At 35.0% G+C, this 17,404-nt stretch overlaps 1 protein-coding gene across 1 annotated transcript in view; it reads left to right on the top strand.

Moving 5' to 3' along the window:
* NNT (nicotinamide nucleotide transhydrogenase) overlaps positions 1 to 17,404 on the top strand; it is a 96,776-nt gene that overhangs the window by 40,597 nt on the left and 38,775 nt on the right. Inside the window, exons 11-17 of the mRNA XM_044664037.1 lie at positions 3,140 to 3,301; positions 4,423 to 4,533; positions 5,804 to 5,949; positions 8,629 to 8,824; positions 10,289 to 10,522; positions 11,818 to 11,978; positions 14,500 to 14,679. Coding sequence (XP_044519972.1) covers positions 3,140 to 3,301; positions 4,423 to 4,533; positions 5,804 to 5,949; positions 8,629 to 8,824; positions 10,289 to 10,522; positions 11,818 to 11,978; positions 14,500 to 14,679 — 1,190 coding nt within the window. The remainder of the gene's footprint in view (positions 1 to 3,139; positions 3,302 to 4,422; positions 4,534 to 5,803; positions 5,950 to 8,628; positions 8,825 to 10,288; positions 10,523 to 11,817; positions 11,979 to 14,499; positions 14,680 to 17,404) is intronic.

Raw genomic sequence — 17,404 nt, 5'->3', positions numbered from 1 at the left:
TATTTCAGAATAACCAGTTTCCTTTGTCATCTAGTGTATTTTATGCATTGAAAAACATGATTCTGAAAATGATTAAGATTCTTTCCTTTAGAGAAAAGAAATTGTTAAATACTTCAGAAGAGTGAAATAGTTAAACAGTTTTGGTTTCTGTTGAAGTTGCAGAATGATATGCATATGAAAATGTTATTGAATGTATGAAGATAAAATCACTTATTTCCTTTTTTTTGATGGGCATAAAACCAACCAATTATTATTGTCTACAGAATTGGGTAACACTGGGGAATCGAGGTGTTTGTCTTGAAGAATAAGAACTGGGATACAGGTATAGCTGTCATGTATTTAACATTCTGTTAGCCTAGTTGAGGACCTTTTAATTCTTGTCTTACTTTACAACTTACTAGTAATTATTTGTTTCTGACTAATTTAGTTACAGTTTTAAAGTATGATTATAGACAATAATATTCACTCACCTTGACTTCAGTTATTCCTCTTGGAATTTTTAATCTAGAGATTGATTCTAAATAGGTTGTTAGTTGTTTGGTTAGACTATTCCCTTTTAATTTAGTGAGATCTATGTCTGGCTACAAGCAGAAGCATAATGATTAACAATTAATAGATAGATCTAACTTTTGTGTTCTTAGTTGTCTCAAACTTCCCTGGTAAGCCCTGTTTTTTTGTTTTTGTTTTTTTAAACAAGCTAAACAAACCACTTTTTTTTTTTTTAACAAAGGCATAGCCTCTTAAATCTCAACTTTTTATGACTGTAGTAACTAGTTATAGGCCCCATGATGAGTGGATTATCAGCATTTATTATTTCATTTCAGTATTCTTGCTAATTTATTGTTTTTTGTTCATTTAGCTTTTATGCCAATTTGTCTATGCAGTGAAGCATCTCTTCCAAAGCCTTTTGAAATTATGGAAATCCAGACTATTGACTTCTTGTTCTAGATGTCATTTATATCTTCTTTGAGTCATGATGATTGTATTTAAATAAACACAAAAGTGGTGAATTCCAGCTTTAGAGAGGAAGGCATTTATTGGATTTCCTTTGCCTTATGAACTCTGTGTAGTATTTTCATATGCATGTTCTAGTGGATTTAAGTAATTGATAAAAGCTAACTAAATAGCATTTCTCAAAATGGGGAACTTAAATAAATTTGTCTTTTAGATAACCCCGGCATGAGATGAATCTTATTTTTTATTAGTTTACCTTTTATAAATAATAACATTTAAAGTAGTTTACAGGGTACCTTATGTACCTCAGTTCATTTGATCCTTATATTAAGTTTGTGAAGGATATAGCACAGGAATTAATTAGCATTTCCATTTACAGATGAAGGGACCTAAGGATCAGTGGGATTATGGGGCTTGCTCAAGGCCATACAACCAATAGAGCTGGGAAGCAAAAGAAAATCTTCTGAGTTCAAGCCCAGTGGGATTTCCCTTGTACTACATTGATTTTTTTGTTAAATATCTTAACATGATATCTATCTTTTTAATGTCCTTTTTTTCTTTTGTTCTTTGAAAAAGATCATAGAAACATCATAGTAGAACCTATTGTCAAAACATGCTTGAGAGGAAAATACTGTTAGGGATATACTAGATCAGTAATTAAAAAACTTTAAAAATGTTACTTCATTTGAATGAAACATGAATACCTTAAAAAAGTCTTGAGACTGACTTACAGAATTTAGGTACTGCTTATCCATTAGCCCAGTTATCCTGCAAGTAGTTAAGTAGCCAGGCATTTTGAAATATAGCTTGTCAGTGGGAATAGTACAAGAAAATTAAACTATGCTTCTGCCTCTTTATAGAATAGTAGATTTAGCATTGGAAGGAATCAAAGAAGTTAATGAAACCAGCTCTCTCAAAAGATCATAGGTTAAGAGCCTTCATTTTACAGATGAGACACCTGAGGTCAAGAGAAACTAAGTGACTCATCCAGGGTCACACAGCCATTATGTAACAGAGCTGGGATTGGATTGCAGGTCCTTTGAATGGGAACTTTCCTAAATGCCCCAGTTACTTCATCTGTAGAATGACATTTCACCCCAAGAAGATTGAGTTCACTTGCTATCATCCCTACCGCCCCCTCACTTACCACTAGGTAACCCTATTCTTGTGTAGAGGAATAGCCACGCAGATGTTTGTTATTAAGGAAGGCGATAATTAAAGATGTATGTTCAGAATTGACTGTATTCTTCTGCACATTCTTAATTTAATTTGTGTTTTTTTTTTCTTTTTAAAATCACATTTGCTGACTTTGGTGCTGAAGCTGGTGCTCATGGCCCTGGCCAACAGAACAATCCAGATTCAGGAGCAATTGCAACACTTTGGCTCCCTGGGCTGGTGGACACCATATGTTTTAGGGAGGTGCCGGAGTGAATGAAATCCTTCCTACTCTTTTTAAACCTCCCTCTTTCCTTCAGCCAAATTTTAGAGTGGCATAAGTTTGGCTTTGTAAAAGCTGTATCTTGGCCAAATTGAAAAATGCCGTGGTCCATTGTATACTGGTCTGTGATTTAGGGAATTAGGTTTTGTGTAACAGTTAGATGATCTTGTCTATGTTTGATTGTAATAAGGAATTGTCAAAGGGAGAGGGAGAGAGAATCAGGGCAAAAATGCATAAGTTATTGCTGAAGTGATTCATAAAATTTACCAATTTTGAAATTTTCTCTTTTTTTTCAAGTTGTTAAGGAAATAGGTTTTGATTATGTTCTCCCCTTTTAAAAAAAGATTAAATTCATTATTTTGTTTTATTGATGATATTTATTCTTACTTCTCAGTCATTTCCAAGTTTTCTCCATTTCCCTGCTTTGCCTTCCCATGTAGCAAAGAAAAAAAGCAAATAAGTAGAACTGACCAACACTTCAAGCCCATGTGGCAGTACAGGTGATATTTTGGTACCCCACCTTTTCATTGAAAGGAGAGAACTACAGCGATCATCTTTCCTCTCATTGGCCTCCTATCATTAACTGTGAAACTTTACCTTAAATCATTAAAAAATTCTGCTTACCATGTTCTGTCAGAAGAAATAAATAGTCTTTGAAATTATTGACTGACATGTTTTCTTTACTGTGGTCTTTTACACTTGTTAAAACAGATTTTTAATAACCTCTTCTATGTTGTCTTTCTCTAGGTCTAACTAGTATACTTGGTTTGGGCATTATAGCCCCCAATTCAGCCTTTTCTCAGATGGTGACCACTTTTGGATTAGCTGGCATTGTGGGCTACCACACAGTGTGGGGTGTCACTCCTGCTCTCCACTCACCACTGATGTCTGTGACTAATGCTATCTCAGGTATAGGACTCTTAGTCTAAATTTGCCTCCAGATTAGATTGTCATAAATTTTTTTGTTTTTTCAGTCCAACAATGCTTGTGCTTTAAGCAGTATCATGCTTTTAAAAAATTGTTTCATTACAAAAAATGTTTCAGAAGATCTTGGTATTTTAGGTATGTGTTATCTATTGGTTATTTCTAGTTCCAGGTAGAAATAAAATAACATTTTTAGGATTTGGTGAATTGAGCTATTTTAAAAGTTTTGTTATGGTGTTTGTGTGGAACTACTTTGCAGAAACTGAAAATATCTAGAGACCTATTGATACCTAACCCAATTAGCATTAAATATTTCTCACTGTGAGTCAGGCACAGTTTTGGGCACTAGAAATATTTTGTTTTAAACCCTGACCTTCTGTCTTAGATTCAGTACTAAGCATTGGTTCCAAGGCAGAAGAGTGGTAAAGGCTAGGCATTTGGGGATTAAATGACTTGCCCTGGGTCACAGAGCTAAGGAAATGTCTGAGGCCAGATTTGAATACAGGACCTCTTCTCTTCAGGCCTGGCTCTTTATCCATTGAGCCACTTACCTGCTCCTACTGATATTTTGATATAAATCAAATCATCCCTGCCCTCAAGGAGTTTCCATTCTTTTGGGGGAGGGTATAGATATGTTGATTTATTTAAAACTACATTTGAAATTCAAATAGGTTCAAATATGAAAATCAAATTGAGTAATAGACAGGTGACTCATGGAGCAATGGGTATCTTCTCTTATTATCCCTTGAACCCAAAAATCTTGTTGATGTTGTTTGTTTCAGTTGTGGTTGACTCTTTGTGACCCTACTTGGGGTTTTCTTGGCAAAGATACTGAAGTGGTTTGCCATTTCCTTCTGCTGGTGAAGATCTAACTGTGCTAAACTTGAACCCAGACCAGGGCTTTTTTTTACATTACCATCCCAAACCTGGGAAAACCTTAAAATCATTATTTATATGATTTTTATGAAATAGTAATTAGTTTGTTGCCTTTAAAAAAAATGGAGCATTTCTATATCTTCTACATAAGTGAAGTGAGAGAAGTACATTATTTTGCCTTGGCAGTTTCTTTACTTGTTATTTACTCTCTTTTCTTTTTTCTTTTCTAGGTTTGACTGCAGTTGGAGGGTTGGCACTAATGGGAGGACAACTCTATCCTTCCAATACTCCTCAGGGTCTTGCTGCACTTGCTGCTTTCATATCCTCTGTCAACATTGCAGGTACCAAGACTTTCTTGTTGATAATATGCTACCTGGGGAACTCTAGCTTCCTTCTTCTTTTATTGTTATATCTAGAAAATAATTAAAATTTACAGTTCATGTTCTTTTTTTAAAATGGAGTTTGGAGAACTAATACAAATCAACATGTAGAGACTTGCTTGAATACTGTCAGCTAGGCAGGAGTTTAATAGAGAATTAAAAAATTGTGTCTACAGGTCATGAATACCCCATTTGAAAGGAATGTTATACTCATCTATTTTTTCTCTTTATGGTCCTTGGAAGTTCCTGTGATTAAAAGAAAAAAGAATTTCTTGCCGTAGATAAACTGGAAAATTATTTTAGACATAGTTCTGAATTAAACTGGCTCAGGCATATCATTATAGTATCTATAGATAGGCTTAGGAATTTATCTGAAACTACATTTATCACCCCATCAGTTTCAGTGATTGTTCCTGAAAATAGAAAGTTTAGTACAACTTGGTGTTTTTCCCACTGTTTGATAGTGGAAGAGCTTTATGGTGTCGTTGGAAAGAGTGCTGAGTTTAGGGTCACAGGTTTGTTGTTGTTCGACCATTTTTCAGGCATGTCTGACCCTTCATGACCCCATTTGGTATTTTCTTGGCAAAGGTACTGGAGTGACTTGCCATTTCCTTCTAGTTCATTTTACAGATGATGAAACTGAGGCAAACAGGGTTAAGTGACTTGCCAATGTCACATAACTAGTAAGCGAGACTAGATTTGAACGCAGGTCTTCTTGACTCCAGTAATTACAGGACTGATGTCCAAATGCTGAATTTGCTACTTCTATGAGCTTGGCCAAGTTATCAGACCTTTCTTGTGGGCCTCAGTTCTTGTATGTAAACTGAGGAGGTTTTACCAGATAACCTAAGGGTCCTTCTAACTTTAGATCCATGATGTTATGAACTCTTGACACAGCATTCTTTTGATTGCTTTATCAGAATTAATCATATTATTGTTTAATAAGCAGAACAGCAAGTTAGAAATAGATTTATGACATTTGAGCTTTTGCATTCCCATTCTGTTTTAAATGCTATTATTTTTAGTCATGTGGAAATATTGGTTCTATACTCTGCATAGCATTTTTTTGTAATTTAACTTGCCTCCTATATAATGTTTCATCATATTTTATAGTTATAAAATAATATCTAAAATGACTCAAGTTGTAAAGGAAAAAAAATAAAATAGGAACACTGTGTGTTCATTGAAACCCTTTCTTTTTCAATTTTCAAATTTCATTTACTTTGATTAGGTGGTTTCCTGGTGACCCAGAGGATGCTGGACATGTTCAAACGTCCGACTGATCCCCCTGAATACAATTATTTGTATCTGCTCCCAGGTGGTACCTTTGTTGGGGGTTATTTAGCTTCACTTTACAGTGGCTATGACATTGAACAGGTAAGGTTCTAGTTGACTTTTTTTCAGCAATATATGTGTGTGTGTATGTGTATTTTTTTTTCCCAATTAAATTTTCCATTTGGGAATATGCAACCTTCTATGGAACCAAAAAGCCAGAGGCATTTTTGTAGTAGATAGAGCAATGGGGCTAAAAGTCAGGGAATTGTTCTTGGCCCTGCTATTAATTAGTTGTGTAAAAGGGGTAAGCCACTTAATCTTTCTTGGCCAAAGTTTTTCCTGTTTGTAAATGGAGTATGATAGTATCATTCTGCCAATCCAATTTACCTACTTTCCAGGATTATTGTGACAGAAGAGAATTGTAGTTGTTTTACATGCAAGCTCTTTTACAAGTGTGTATTTATTGTTTTCTAAATGCCAAGCATTTGAGTTAAAATTATCTTTTCTTTTCTGTACCAATCCAGTTCCCTTAAAACCTTCACCATTTAATTTGATGATCATTTACGATGTGCCATTTATATATGCATGATATTATCCGTGCTACTCTTGTGGCTAAAAAGATAATCATTATCTAGCATTTATAAAGTGCCTTGTAAGTATTATTTCACTTAAATTTCACAACAAACCTGAGAGATAGGTACTATTATTACTTTCATCTTGCAGATGAGGAAATTGAGACCCAGGGAGGTTATGTAATTTACTTAAAGTCACACATTGAGTAACTATATAAGGCAGAATTTGAACTCGGTTCTTTCTCACTCTAAATCTGGTATTCTGTCCTCTGTAACACCTAGCTTATGCTGGACTACCAATGTCCATTTTAAAGTATGTAGTTTCTTTTTTAAAGTAAGGCTTATAAATAAAGTGACTTACCATGAATAGATTTGAATGAAACCTTTAAATCTGGTTTTATTCTTCCATCCATTCTTCACATATTTTATATGTACCTATTTCTGTAGATACTGTTTCCTCCTAAAGAATGTAAGCTTCTGAAATTTTATGTAATATTCCATGTCAGATTTTTTTGATGTATTAATTAGTTTTGCAGATTTTTTTCTCTTTTACAAAAATTTCTTTGCTATTGGGATGACTCTCTGAGAAGAGAGAAGGGAAGGGATTCAAGGGGAATCAAGGCAATCTAAAAACAAAAGACAAAAGTAAAAATGTTTTAAAAAAGAATGTAATCTCCCTGAGGGTGGGGACAACTTTTGCATTATGGCTTTCTTTGTTCAAAACCTTTTAAATTTGATATAATCCATTTTATATCCTGTAATGTTCTTTATCTCTTGCTTGGTCATAAATTCTTCCCTTAGCCATAGATCTGACAGATAAAATATTCCATATCATGTTCTTTTTAAAAATAGTTTATCTTATTTTAATTAACTTATTAATCTGTTCCTTCTACTTCCCCCTTCCCTCTACATTGAATGATTAAAAAAAGAATACAAAGATAAAACCTGGGAAAACAATTTCCACATTAGCTATATCTGGAAATATGTTTCTTCATGTTACATTCATCACCTCTCAGGAGATAAATGCTGTGTTTCATCTTCGTTTTTTGGGACTCATAGCTCATCATTGTGTTGATCAGTTGCAGTCCTTTAGAGTTATTTTTTTCTATAATGCTATTATCACTGTATAATTTGTTAATTCATAAGGGGTTCATTTCATCACTTTTAGCATGATAATATTCTGTTATATTCATATATCAGAACCCGTTTAGCTAATCCCAATAGGAGGACTTTCTCCTTAGTTTTCCAATTTTGGCTATCATCAAAACAGCTGCTATAAATATTTTTGTACCTAAGGATCCTTGTACACATCATGTTCTTACAGAATTTACCTTTTCTCTTTGTCTTGCCCTGTCCACTTTAGGAAAAGCACCATGCCATAGGCTATTGCATTTCTTCCCAAGGAAAATAGTGAACCATTTTTTTCCACTAGATTATTTGATTATTAGACTTTTTCTTCTAGCATTTGCCCTTCTCTCCCTCCCTCACTCTAACATCCGTACCTGCTACCTAAGGAGATCTGAGGTGATATTTTCAGGTGCTCTTGAAAATGGTTATTTTATTTTATATATTATTGTTATTTGTGTCTTTGGATGTAGCACTTCACTCAAATTTTTTTCCCCTCCATGCTTAATATACCCTAGATAATAGGTATATGACATATTTGTGTAATAAAATAAGTTTACTTTTAAAAATACAATTTTTGAGGAAAGTTAAACTCTTTAGGGTTTGTACCCCTTTTTTTAGTAGTAGCAAGGTGACACAGTGGATAAAGTGCTGGGTCTAGAGTCAGGAAGACCTGAATTCAAATATGACTTCAGATACTTACTATGCCTGTGACCCTATATGAGTCACTTAAATTATCACAATGGCATCTTCCTCCTGGGATTGTTGTGAGGATCAAATGAGATGTTTGTAAAATGCTTAATGTAGCACATAGGAAAACACATAATAAATGCTTAATTCTTCTCTCTTTCTCCCTTCCTTCTTTTTTTCCTTCTCTCTCTTCTTCCTTCCCTTCCTATAATAATAGGACAAATTCTTTAAAAATCAGGAGAAAAAAATGTCTTGGAGTACTTTCTCTCTCATTAATTGTGGTTAAGATCAAAATCTAGCCTTGGAGACTTATGAATTCTCAAGAGTAATTCCCTCTTTTGTAATAAATGGAAAGTTCTGATAATATAATCTTTTTTTCTCCCTTTTTTAAAAGATGATGTATCTGGGCTCAGGCCTATGTTGTGTTGGTGCCCTGGCCGGTCTTTCCACACAAGGAACTGCTCGTCTTGGGAATGCCTTGGGCATGATTGGTGTTGCTGGAGGTTTGGCAGCTACTCTGGGAAGTCTTAATCCAAATCCGGAATTATTAGCTCAGATGTCTGGGGCAATGACTCTGGGTGGAACCATTGGTAAGCAGTGGGATGTAAAAACTTAGAATGAGCCACTAAAGAGGATTCTTCTTCTTCTTTTTTTTTTTTTTTAAACATTTTATACTTAGGTTGAGAGATACTAGATGTGAGTGTTGATGTTTTAGTTCGTTAGGGGATTTTTTCAGAAGTCTATATAATCAGTTTTTATATTTTTCCTTTATTAGGAAGCCATGAGTCAGGAGTTTGTGGATTTTGCCTTTATTAAGAAGCCTATAATAGCCACATCCCAAAGTCTCACGATTAGATTTCTGAAGGCACATTCTTTCTCTGCCATGCTACTGTTTGACTATCCTGGGAGGACGTCTAAGATTATTGGCCTAGAAAGTTCACAGGGCAATTGAGCTTCTTTATTCTTCCCCAGAGTCCATAAAAATAAGGCAAAGTGCTTAGAACCTGTGGTGACCTAGAGGTTATACCTGTATGCTATCAAGAAAAATGTAGGTTCCTACTTTCCTCTGCCTAATTAACTGATAATAGACTAGAATATCACAGCATTTGTTTAATCATTCCAGGCTTAGATTTTATTCTCCTGCAAAAATGCAGTCAGGATGAAAACCAACTTCTAGCTGGTTTTAAAGTGCTAGCTTAATGTACTTGTTTCTGTGTCATCATTAAAAAAAAATTTTAGATATTTATCTATCATAGACCTTGAGCTTTTTTGGCAGGACAACCTGTTGTTTTATCTTTATCATTGCATGTGCTACTTACTGGGGATTACAAGTCTATTTTTGTCACAGGACTGCTTTTGGCCCCTGTTCGTGGGATAGTCATAAGCCCATAAATGAAAGGAATGGTGTTTAAATAGGCAGTCACACAGGACAGGCCTTCTATGGGTCCAGTGTGGAAATTTGATTATCGTGAGCTCCAATAATATCCTTATTGCATATGCTGTACTGTACCAGTAGATATTTTGTCCCACTACTTTGCCTGTTCCTAGCTGTGAATTTTTTCCTAGAATACTCAGGCTGCTTTCCTACCTACCATCCCCAGCCTGGAAACTGAGGTCCATCTGGCTGCTGTCTGGGTGGGTGAGAGTGGGAACTGACCAGAGGTTTGGAGGGAACTACAGAGTCATTAGAAGCGTGAGGAAGGAGTTGCTGGTGTTCTAGACCAGGCTGGAGGAAAGAGAGGAATTGAAAGGAAAAGGAAAAGGGAAAGGACACATGCAGGGTGGTGAAAGGGCATGGCAAAAAGACCATACTGATGAAAGAGTGTTGTGGTCTGGACTGTTTCCCGGGTGATGTGCTGAGAAACTACCAGAGCTTTCCTGCCCCAAAGTCTTTGGAGTCCCCTTAGAGCGGGTCTCCTTCATTGTAGGATGCTTCGTAAATAATTGTTGATTATAAGAATGATGAGGGTTTGTGTTTCAATTGCATTTTGCTTGAAAGAAGTCAAGCTTTATTTTTGAATTTTTCTCCCTTCTTTGTCCTTGGGCCTTTACAGGTTTGACGATTGCTAAGCGTATCCAGATTACTGATTTACCTCAGTTAGTTGCCGCTTTCCACAGTTTGGTAGGTTTGGCGGCTATGTTAACCTGTGTGGCAGAATATATGGTTGAATATCCACATTTTGCTGTGGATCCAGCAGCAAACCTTACCAAGATTGTGGCTTACCTGGGTACTTATATTGGTGGTGTGACTTTTAGCGGCTCCCTCATTGCCTATGGAAAATTGCAGGGTAAGTGTTTAAACTTGGAGGTGAATGCCTTTTTGTTTTCCTTTTCTTTTTTGTGTTTTAACTTCCAGGCTTGTTTGGAGTTTTAAAAATATCTTAAAATTACAAAAAATTAACCAAAAATATTTCTGAAAATTTATTAAAGGAGCAGTAGCGATATCATACCCAACTATATTTTCATCTTAGAGGATAGCTTGAATTCGTCCATTTATTAGAAGCCTTATAAAGACTTGAACAGGTTCTTTTTAAGAAGCATAGCCCCCCCCCCCCAAAAAAAAAATTAAAAAAATACATATAGTTGAAGAATTTGAGGCTTTAGTTTTTGTCCAAAGTCACAGATTTTTAAATATCAAAGTTATGTCTCATGTTATGCAGGTTTAAAAAACCAAAGTTTTGTAATCCTTAATTAGAAATCTCTTAGGGAATCTATCCAAGGACCAGAGTTGCCATTTGTCCTTTCATCTATTCCTATAGCATAGGATGAGTGGCAAAAGAGGGCACATTTCAGAATGTTTGTGTGATTGCTGGCACCGTATGTTCTATGAAAAAACAAACATAAAAACCTTGTACCATAATGTTGCCAGGATGGCAGCTTTTAGAACTTCTAAATTCAGTCATGAGAATAATAGAAATAGGGAATAAACCACATAGACCCTTTTTGGTGTTGCCTTAAGAAGAAAGCAACTCTTGAAATTCTTTTTAAACTGATTTCCAAAGTTTACAATAAAAAAAAAAATCCTTTCCTGCCTTTTGGTAATCTTGTTCATTCAACTTTAGTTTGAAACTTCCACAAAACTTAAAAATCACAAAAGAGCCTCAAGTCCGAGAAACTTTCTTATTCCCATGCTTTGTCTTTAGCAACAATTAAGCAACAAAGACTCTCCCTTGGGCTTGGTTGATATAATCAGGGATGCTCGTGTACTAGGAAAGTCTCGTTTAAAGAGGCAGTATTGAAGTTTTTAAATAAACAAAAACACACTTAACTAGTAATGTGTTGGACATACCAGAGTAAAATCGCTTTTTAAGATTCCAAGACAGTATTACAAAGGGTAAAGAAATGGTTGTGTTTCTGATCAAAGTAGGGGGAAAAAACCAGAGTTAAGTTAAACCAGACTCTGAATTTTCCCTGCCCCCATCAAAGTTCATTATGAGAAAGTACTTGAATTCCCTCCTGTGCTTCTGTACCCTGTGTTATATATTCAGTGCTCTGAGTTTCCTTATATTAGTTTTACTTTGTTTTTAAGGGAGAAAATGTTCAAACAAACATTTTAGATTCTGAAAAATATGTTTGGTTCTAGGTATATTGAAATCGGCCCCTCTCCTTCTACCTGGAAGGCATTTGCTCAATTTAGGCTTATTGACTGCTAGTGCAGGTGGATTAATTCCCTACTTGCTTGATCCCAGCTACACTATGGGAATTACCTGTCTAGGTTCTGTGTCTGCCCTCTCAGCTATCATGGTAAGTAAATGGAATAAGGGACATTGTAAATATTCTGTAAAACTATATTCTACTCATTTTTTCAGTTCATTTTTTCTGATAGGGTTAATTCAGAATTGTTCATCTTGTTTTTTGACCTCATTCATCATTTCATTTCTTATCTTTTTTTTAAAAACCTTTACCTTCTGTCTTGGAGTCAATGGTGTATTGACTCCAAGGCAGAAGAGTGGTAAGGGCTAGGCAATGGGGGTCAAGTGACTTGCCCAGGGTCACACAGCTAGGAAGTGTCTGAGGCCAGATTTGAACCCAGGGCCTCCTGTCTCTAGGCCTGGCTCTCAATCCACTGAGCCACCTAGCTGCCCCCTCATTCATCATTTTTAAATCATATGTCATCATATACGTGACTTTCTGTGAACTTGTAGGTACTGTGGATTCTTTTCGAATCATTATATTAAGTCAGAAATGGGGTTTCTGTTTCTTGTGGAGTGTTTCTGATTGATTTGCATGAAGTTATGTTGAATAGACCTAATAAAGAAATAAAATAAATCTGAAAAAAAAACTATCAAATGTGTTTGAGATCTTATATTTGAGAAGAGATGAATTTGAAAGCAATATCCTGACTATGAGCTTCTTGAGATCAAGATCTCTTTTTAGTTTTCTTTGTATCTCCTGAATGTAGTACATCGTAGGTATAATTTTATTGATAGACTGACTGGTTACCATGAAGCATTTATTATACATCTAAGGAAAGCATCTATGAAGGAAACAAAAGCACCTAGAACAGGACTACTATTCCATTTATTTTTTATGGGGTGCTTTTAGGATATTCTGATTTTTTTTTTTTAATTGTTAGTAGTAGAGGCAAGCTCCTAGAAGGCAGCAACTGTTTTTTACTTGTGAATTTATGTTGTATTAGATAGCAAACTGTTCTTAGAGTCAGGAAAACATGAGTTTAAGACCTACCTTTAACACATGTTGGTGGTGTGATCTTGGGCAAATCATTTAATCTCTTGGTGTTCTAGACAACTCTCTAAGACTTCATGTTGCCTTGTTAGAGGGGGTTTCCTTTTCTGGAAGTTCCAGATACCAGTGAAATGATGAGACCAGTTACTGTGCTTGTATCCTGAGTACCTTCAGCACACTTTGCACCTAATTGACCCTTAATAAATGCTGGATTGATGAATTTGATTGCATGTGAGAAGGGCCATTAGGATTTTGAGGAGTCTTAAAATCTATGTCATATAAGGAACAATAAAGAACCTGTCAGTGTTTGGAAAAGAGAGTGAAGGGAAGGCCACATAGAACGTGGTAGTTGTCTTCAAATATTTACAGAGTCTGTTCAAGCATTTTGACTGATTACCATTCATCATTCCATTCCTAAAGGATTTTAATGATTCTGTATGATTTTAAATGATTCAAATTTTAATGATTCCAGTATGATTTTAAAGGAGTCAGCTAGGTGGCTCAGTGGATTGAGACCTAGACAGGAAGACCTGAGTTCAAATGAGGTCCCAGATACTTGCTGTGTGACCTTGGGCAAGTCACTTAATTTTTATTTGTTTTAAGAAGGGAATAGCAGACCACTCCAGTATCTTTGACAAGAAAACCCCATGAACAGTATTGTGAACTCTGGTCCATGGGATCACCAAGGGTTGGACATGACTGAATAACAACAACAGTTAACAACAAATGATTTAAAACTGAACAACTTTGCCTTCTTGGTTAGAATACTTCAAAATTTTAACTCATAGCTATTTTTGCTATTACAGAATTATAATATTTTAATATACTTATGTAATATAAATGTAATATATTTAATATAATAATAATTACAGTTACAGTAGTAAGACTTGTCTTAGATTGATTGCCACCTCTATTTCTTTTTTGAATTCACTTGATGCATGATAAATTTCACTTTGATGTCTCAAAACACTTAAAAGATTAAAAAAAAACAAACCTTACTTTACATCTTAGAATTAATACTAAGCATTGGTTCCAAGGCAGAAGGTTGCTAAGGGCTTGGCAGTGGGGGTTAAGTGACTTGCCCAGGGTCACACAGCTAGGACCTGACTGAGGCTACATTTGAACCTAGGTCTCTATAGACCTGACTGTCCATTGAGCCACCTAGCTGCTACTCAAGACAGTTCAAGATTTTAATGCTAATTCTTTTACTATAGTGGATGGATTAGTGGCCACCTCTTAACATTTAAAATAAATTTTAATTATGTAGAAATACAATTATCTACATACTAGAATGTAGTACTGTTTATACTGTGTATAAACTCTAGATTTTAGGTTTCTCAGACTGTAAAGTTGGTACTGTTCTGATTTGAGGTATATCTGAGTTTTGGGTTAAAATTGAAGTAATTAGTGGCGTTTGACAAATTAGATAACTTGAATTGAATTGACTTGAATTCAGTAAATAAGGTACTTCAGATTAGTAAGATAAGGCCAGTTGTCTGTTTATCAGTGTGTTGTTGTTGAATAAAAATCTTACATTAGATCTTGCCTAACTAATCTGTTTTTGGTTTTCCTTTATCAGGGTGTGACTTTAACAGCTGCTATTGGTGGTGCTGACATGCCTGTAGTCATCACTGTACTGAATAGCTACTCAGGGTGGGCTCTGTGTGCTGAAGGTTTCCTTCTCAACAACAACTTGCTTACTATTGTGGGTGCTCTGATTGGCTCCTCTGGTGCTATCCTCTCCTACATCATGTGTGTGGTAAGATATCAAAGTGATATTGAGAATTAGCAGTGAAAAGATTAGAATGTCAGTTTTTTTTTCTCTTTAAGGGAAACCCCGAGTTTTGATTTTCAATATGTTTTAAAAAAATTTAATTAAGGTAAAGACTGGTCACATAGAATCAGCATATGTACTTTGAAAATTCAGTTTTATTCTATGATTTTATTTCTATTTGACAAGGGCATTATAATCCAAGTAGGTCAATGAATTAAAGAAATTTATTGCCTAAATATAACTTACGACACAACCATGTCAGTGATTAAAGAATAGTGATTTTAATTTTACAAATAATTTAGGGAGAAAAAATGACTCATGTCTTTAGTTCTCAGTATGAAAAAACAGTAGATATTTGGGTAGTTCATTTTTTTTCTTTTAATTTAAATTAAAATCTCTTTACAATTTTTAGGGAGGATTGCCATAGATATATTACAGGAAAAGTAAAGATATCACTGTTACTTTGGTTATCTTTCAAAAAAATTTCAGGGTTTGGATATCTCCAACTCAAAGTATGTAGAACACAAATGACTTTTTTTGATTTTGATGGTTAGAATAGATTTTGAACATATTTTTAATATTAATACTGCTATATAATTTGAATTTTTTTCTTGATGAAATCTTATGAGGAAGAAATTTCTAAGTTAATTTTTAAGTTAAAAACATTCTGAAAATGGATGCGATCTACGAACTAAAACTTGAGTCACTGTGCTTTGAAAGAAATATTGATGGCCAGCAGGGGGCAGCAGATTTACATCATCATTATCGTAATTTGACATGGCTAGTTTTGAGTTAAATGTTTTTACCTAACTGCTAATATACCAATTTATTTATAGCATTTGCTAAGTTTTACTGGTGTGCTTCCTGCCTTGATATCTCTTAAAAAAAAGTTTTCTATGATCTTTAGATTTGTCAATGGCATATTTCATGTATATGTAAATCCCTTCTCTCCTCATTGAGATTCTTTTTAGTTTATATTATAGCCAGAAAAATCTTATCCTATATGATAAAAGGAAGAAATCTGTAATATGGCCACTCTGTAATGGCACCCAAAACAATTGTGAGAGGAGCCATTCCTGCTAAATATACTTTTTTGACACCTTTCTTTCTCTCTCTCTCTCTCTCTCTCTCTCTCTCTCTCTCTCTCTCTCTCTCTCTCTCTCTCTTTCTCTCTCTCTCTCTCTCTCTCTCTCTCCCTCCCTCTCTCCTCCTTCTTCTCTCATCTTTTTTGCAATTTTTTTTTCTTTCCTTGGTCTACACCTTCTTCCCTGTGCTTCAGAGATTTTTTGAGAGACAGAGAGTGGGACGGGGAGAGAGAGAGACAGATAGACAGAGCCAGAAAGCCAAAGAATAGGCTTTTGCAAAGGGAAACATGGTCAGAAGGAAGTATATAATAGAAAAAGTTTTGGCTCAAGACTTTATATTAACACTTAATTTGGCAGTATAATTATAGGGAAGTCAGTGTCTCTGAGCCTCAGTTTTTTTTTTATCCCTAAAATAAGGATAGTAATATCTGTAGTCTCTGTTCCATTAAGTGGTAGTGAGGGAATATGCTTTGTAAGCCTACAACTCACATTGTATAAATATGAGTTCTTATGCCTTCCCTTTTTTTCATTTAAGCCTCATGGTAAAGGACAGAGTTATACACAGGAGCAAATAGTATCTTTGCACACAGAAGATAGATATACCTAAGACTTATTTGTATATCAGATGAAGACCAGATTCATAGTGATTTGGTTGTTTCATTATAGGATCCAGTGACATTTTTGGGAGTGGGATAAAAAGGACGTGATTTTTAAATTTCTTTTAAGGCAGAAGTTTCATCTTTTTATCATCAGGGTCTAGTAGGGAGTAGGCACTTCATAAATGAATGGAATTGAAGGAGCTGAGGAGAACCACTAGAGTATTCAGATAAAGAATAACCTTTTCTTTCTCTTCAGCTCTCTCTTGGTCCTACCTTTGCCCTTTGTGTCCTTGAAGATCCCATCCTGCCATGATCCTGGGACTAAGTGCAAAAGTAATTGGATGACCTTAGTCAGCACCATCTAAGTCATAGAGACAACAGCTTCATTTTCCTTCTCTGCAAAGTGCATTTCTTTAAGGGGAGTGCCCACACTGATTATGAAGGGAAGAGTTTGCCAAAAGGTTGCCACATCTTGGAATTGTCTAGAGGACTCAGGTCTATGCTTTTTCATTATGCACCATTTGTTGACAGTCAGAAAAACGGCAAAATGAAATATTTCATTAGCTAAAGCAGAAATTATGCAAGAGAAGACTGTTTAAGGATTAATTAACACTTAAGAAACACTGACAGAAAGGTGCTCATGAATGGTATTACATTGTTATTGCTCCAACTGAGGTCATTTTAAGAACTTTCCTTTGTTTTCAGATTCATTTCTAATAAAATGTGTTTGGATTTGATTTATTTGAATTAAGGAATTCTTTAATGTAACATGATTTTTATAATAGGTTTTAATCACTTGAAAGGACTTTTGCAGTAATACAAATGCTTTTGTCTTTCTAAGAAGCTAAGGACTTCTCAGTATTTAGTAAAGTGGTCACAGGAGATCACTTAAGTGAAAAAAAAAAAACCTCAGTCACGTAAGTGTCTATAAAGCATCCACTGTAAAAAATTATAATGTTGCAAGGTTAAATTCACAAAACTAAAAAATAATTTAGCTTTTAAGAGACCACATGGAATCAGCCTAAC

The sequence above is a fragment of the Gracilinanus agilis genome, chromosome 1, assembly GCF_016433145.1.
Source record: "Gracilinanus agilis isolate LMUSP501 chromosome 1, AgileGrace, whole genome shotgun sequence".
Lineage (NCBI taxonomy): Eukaryota > Metazoa > Chordata > Mammalia > Didelphimorphia > Didelphidae > Gracilinanus > Gracilinanus agilis.
This window is presented reverse-complemented; position numbering and strand designations above follow the sequence as displayed.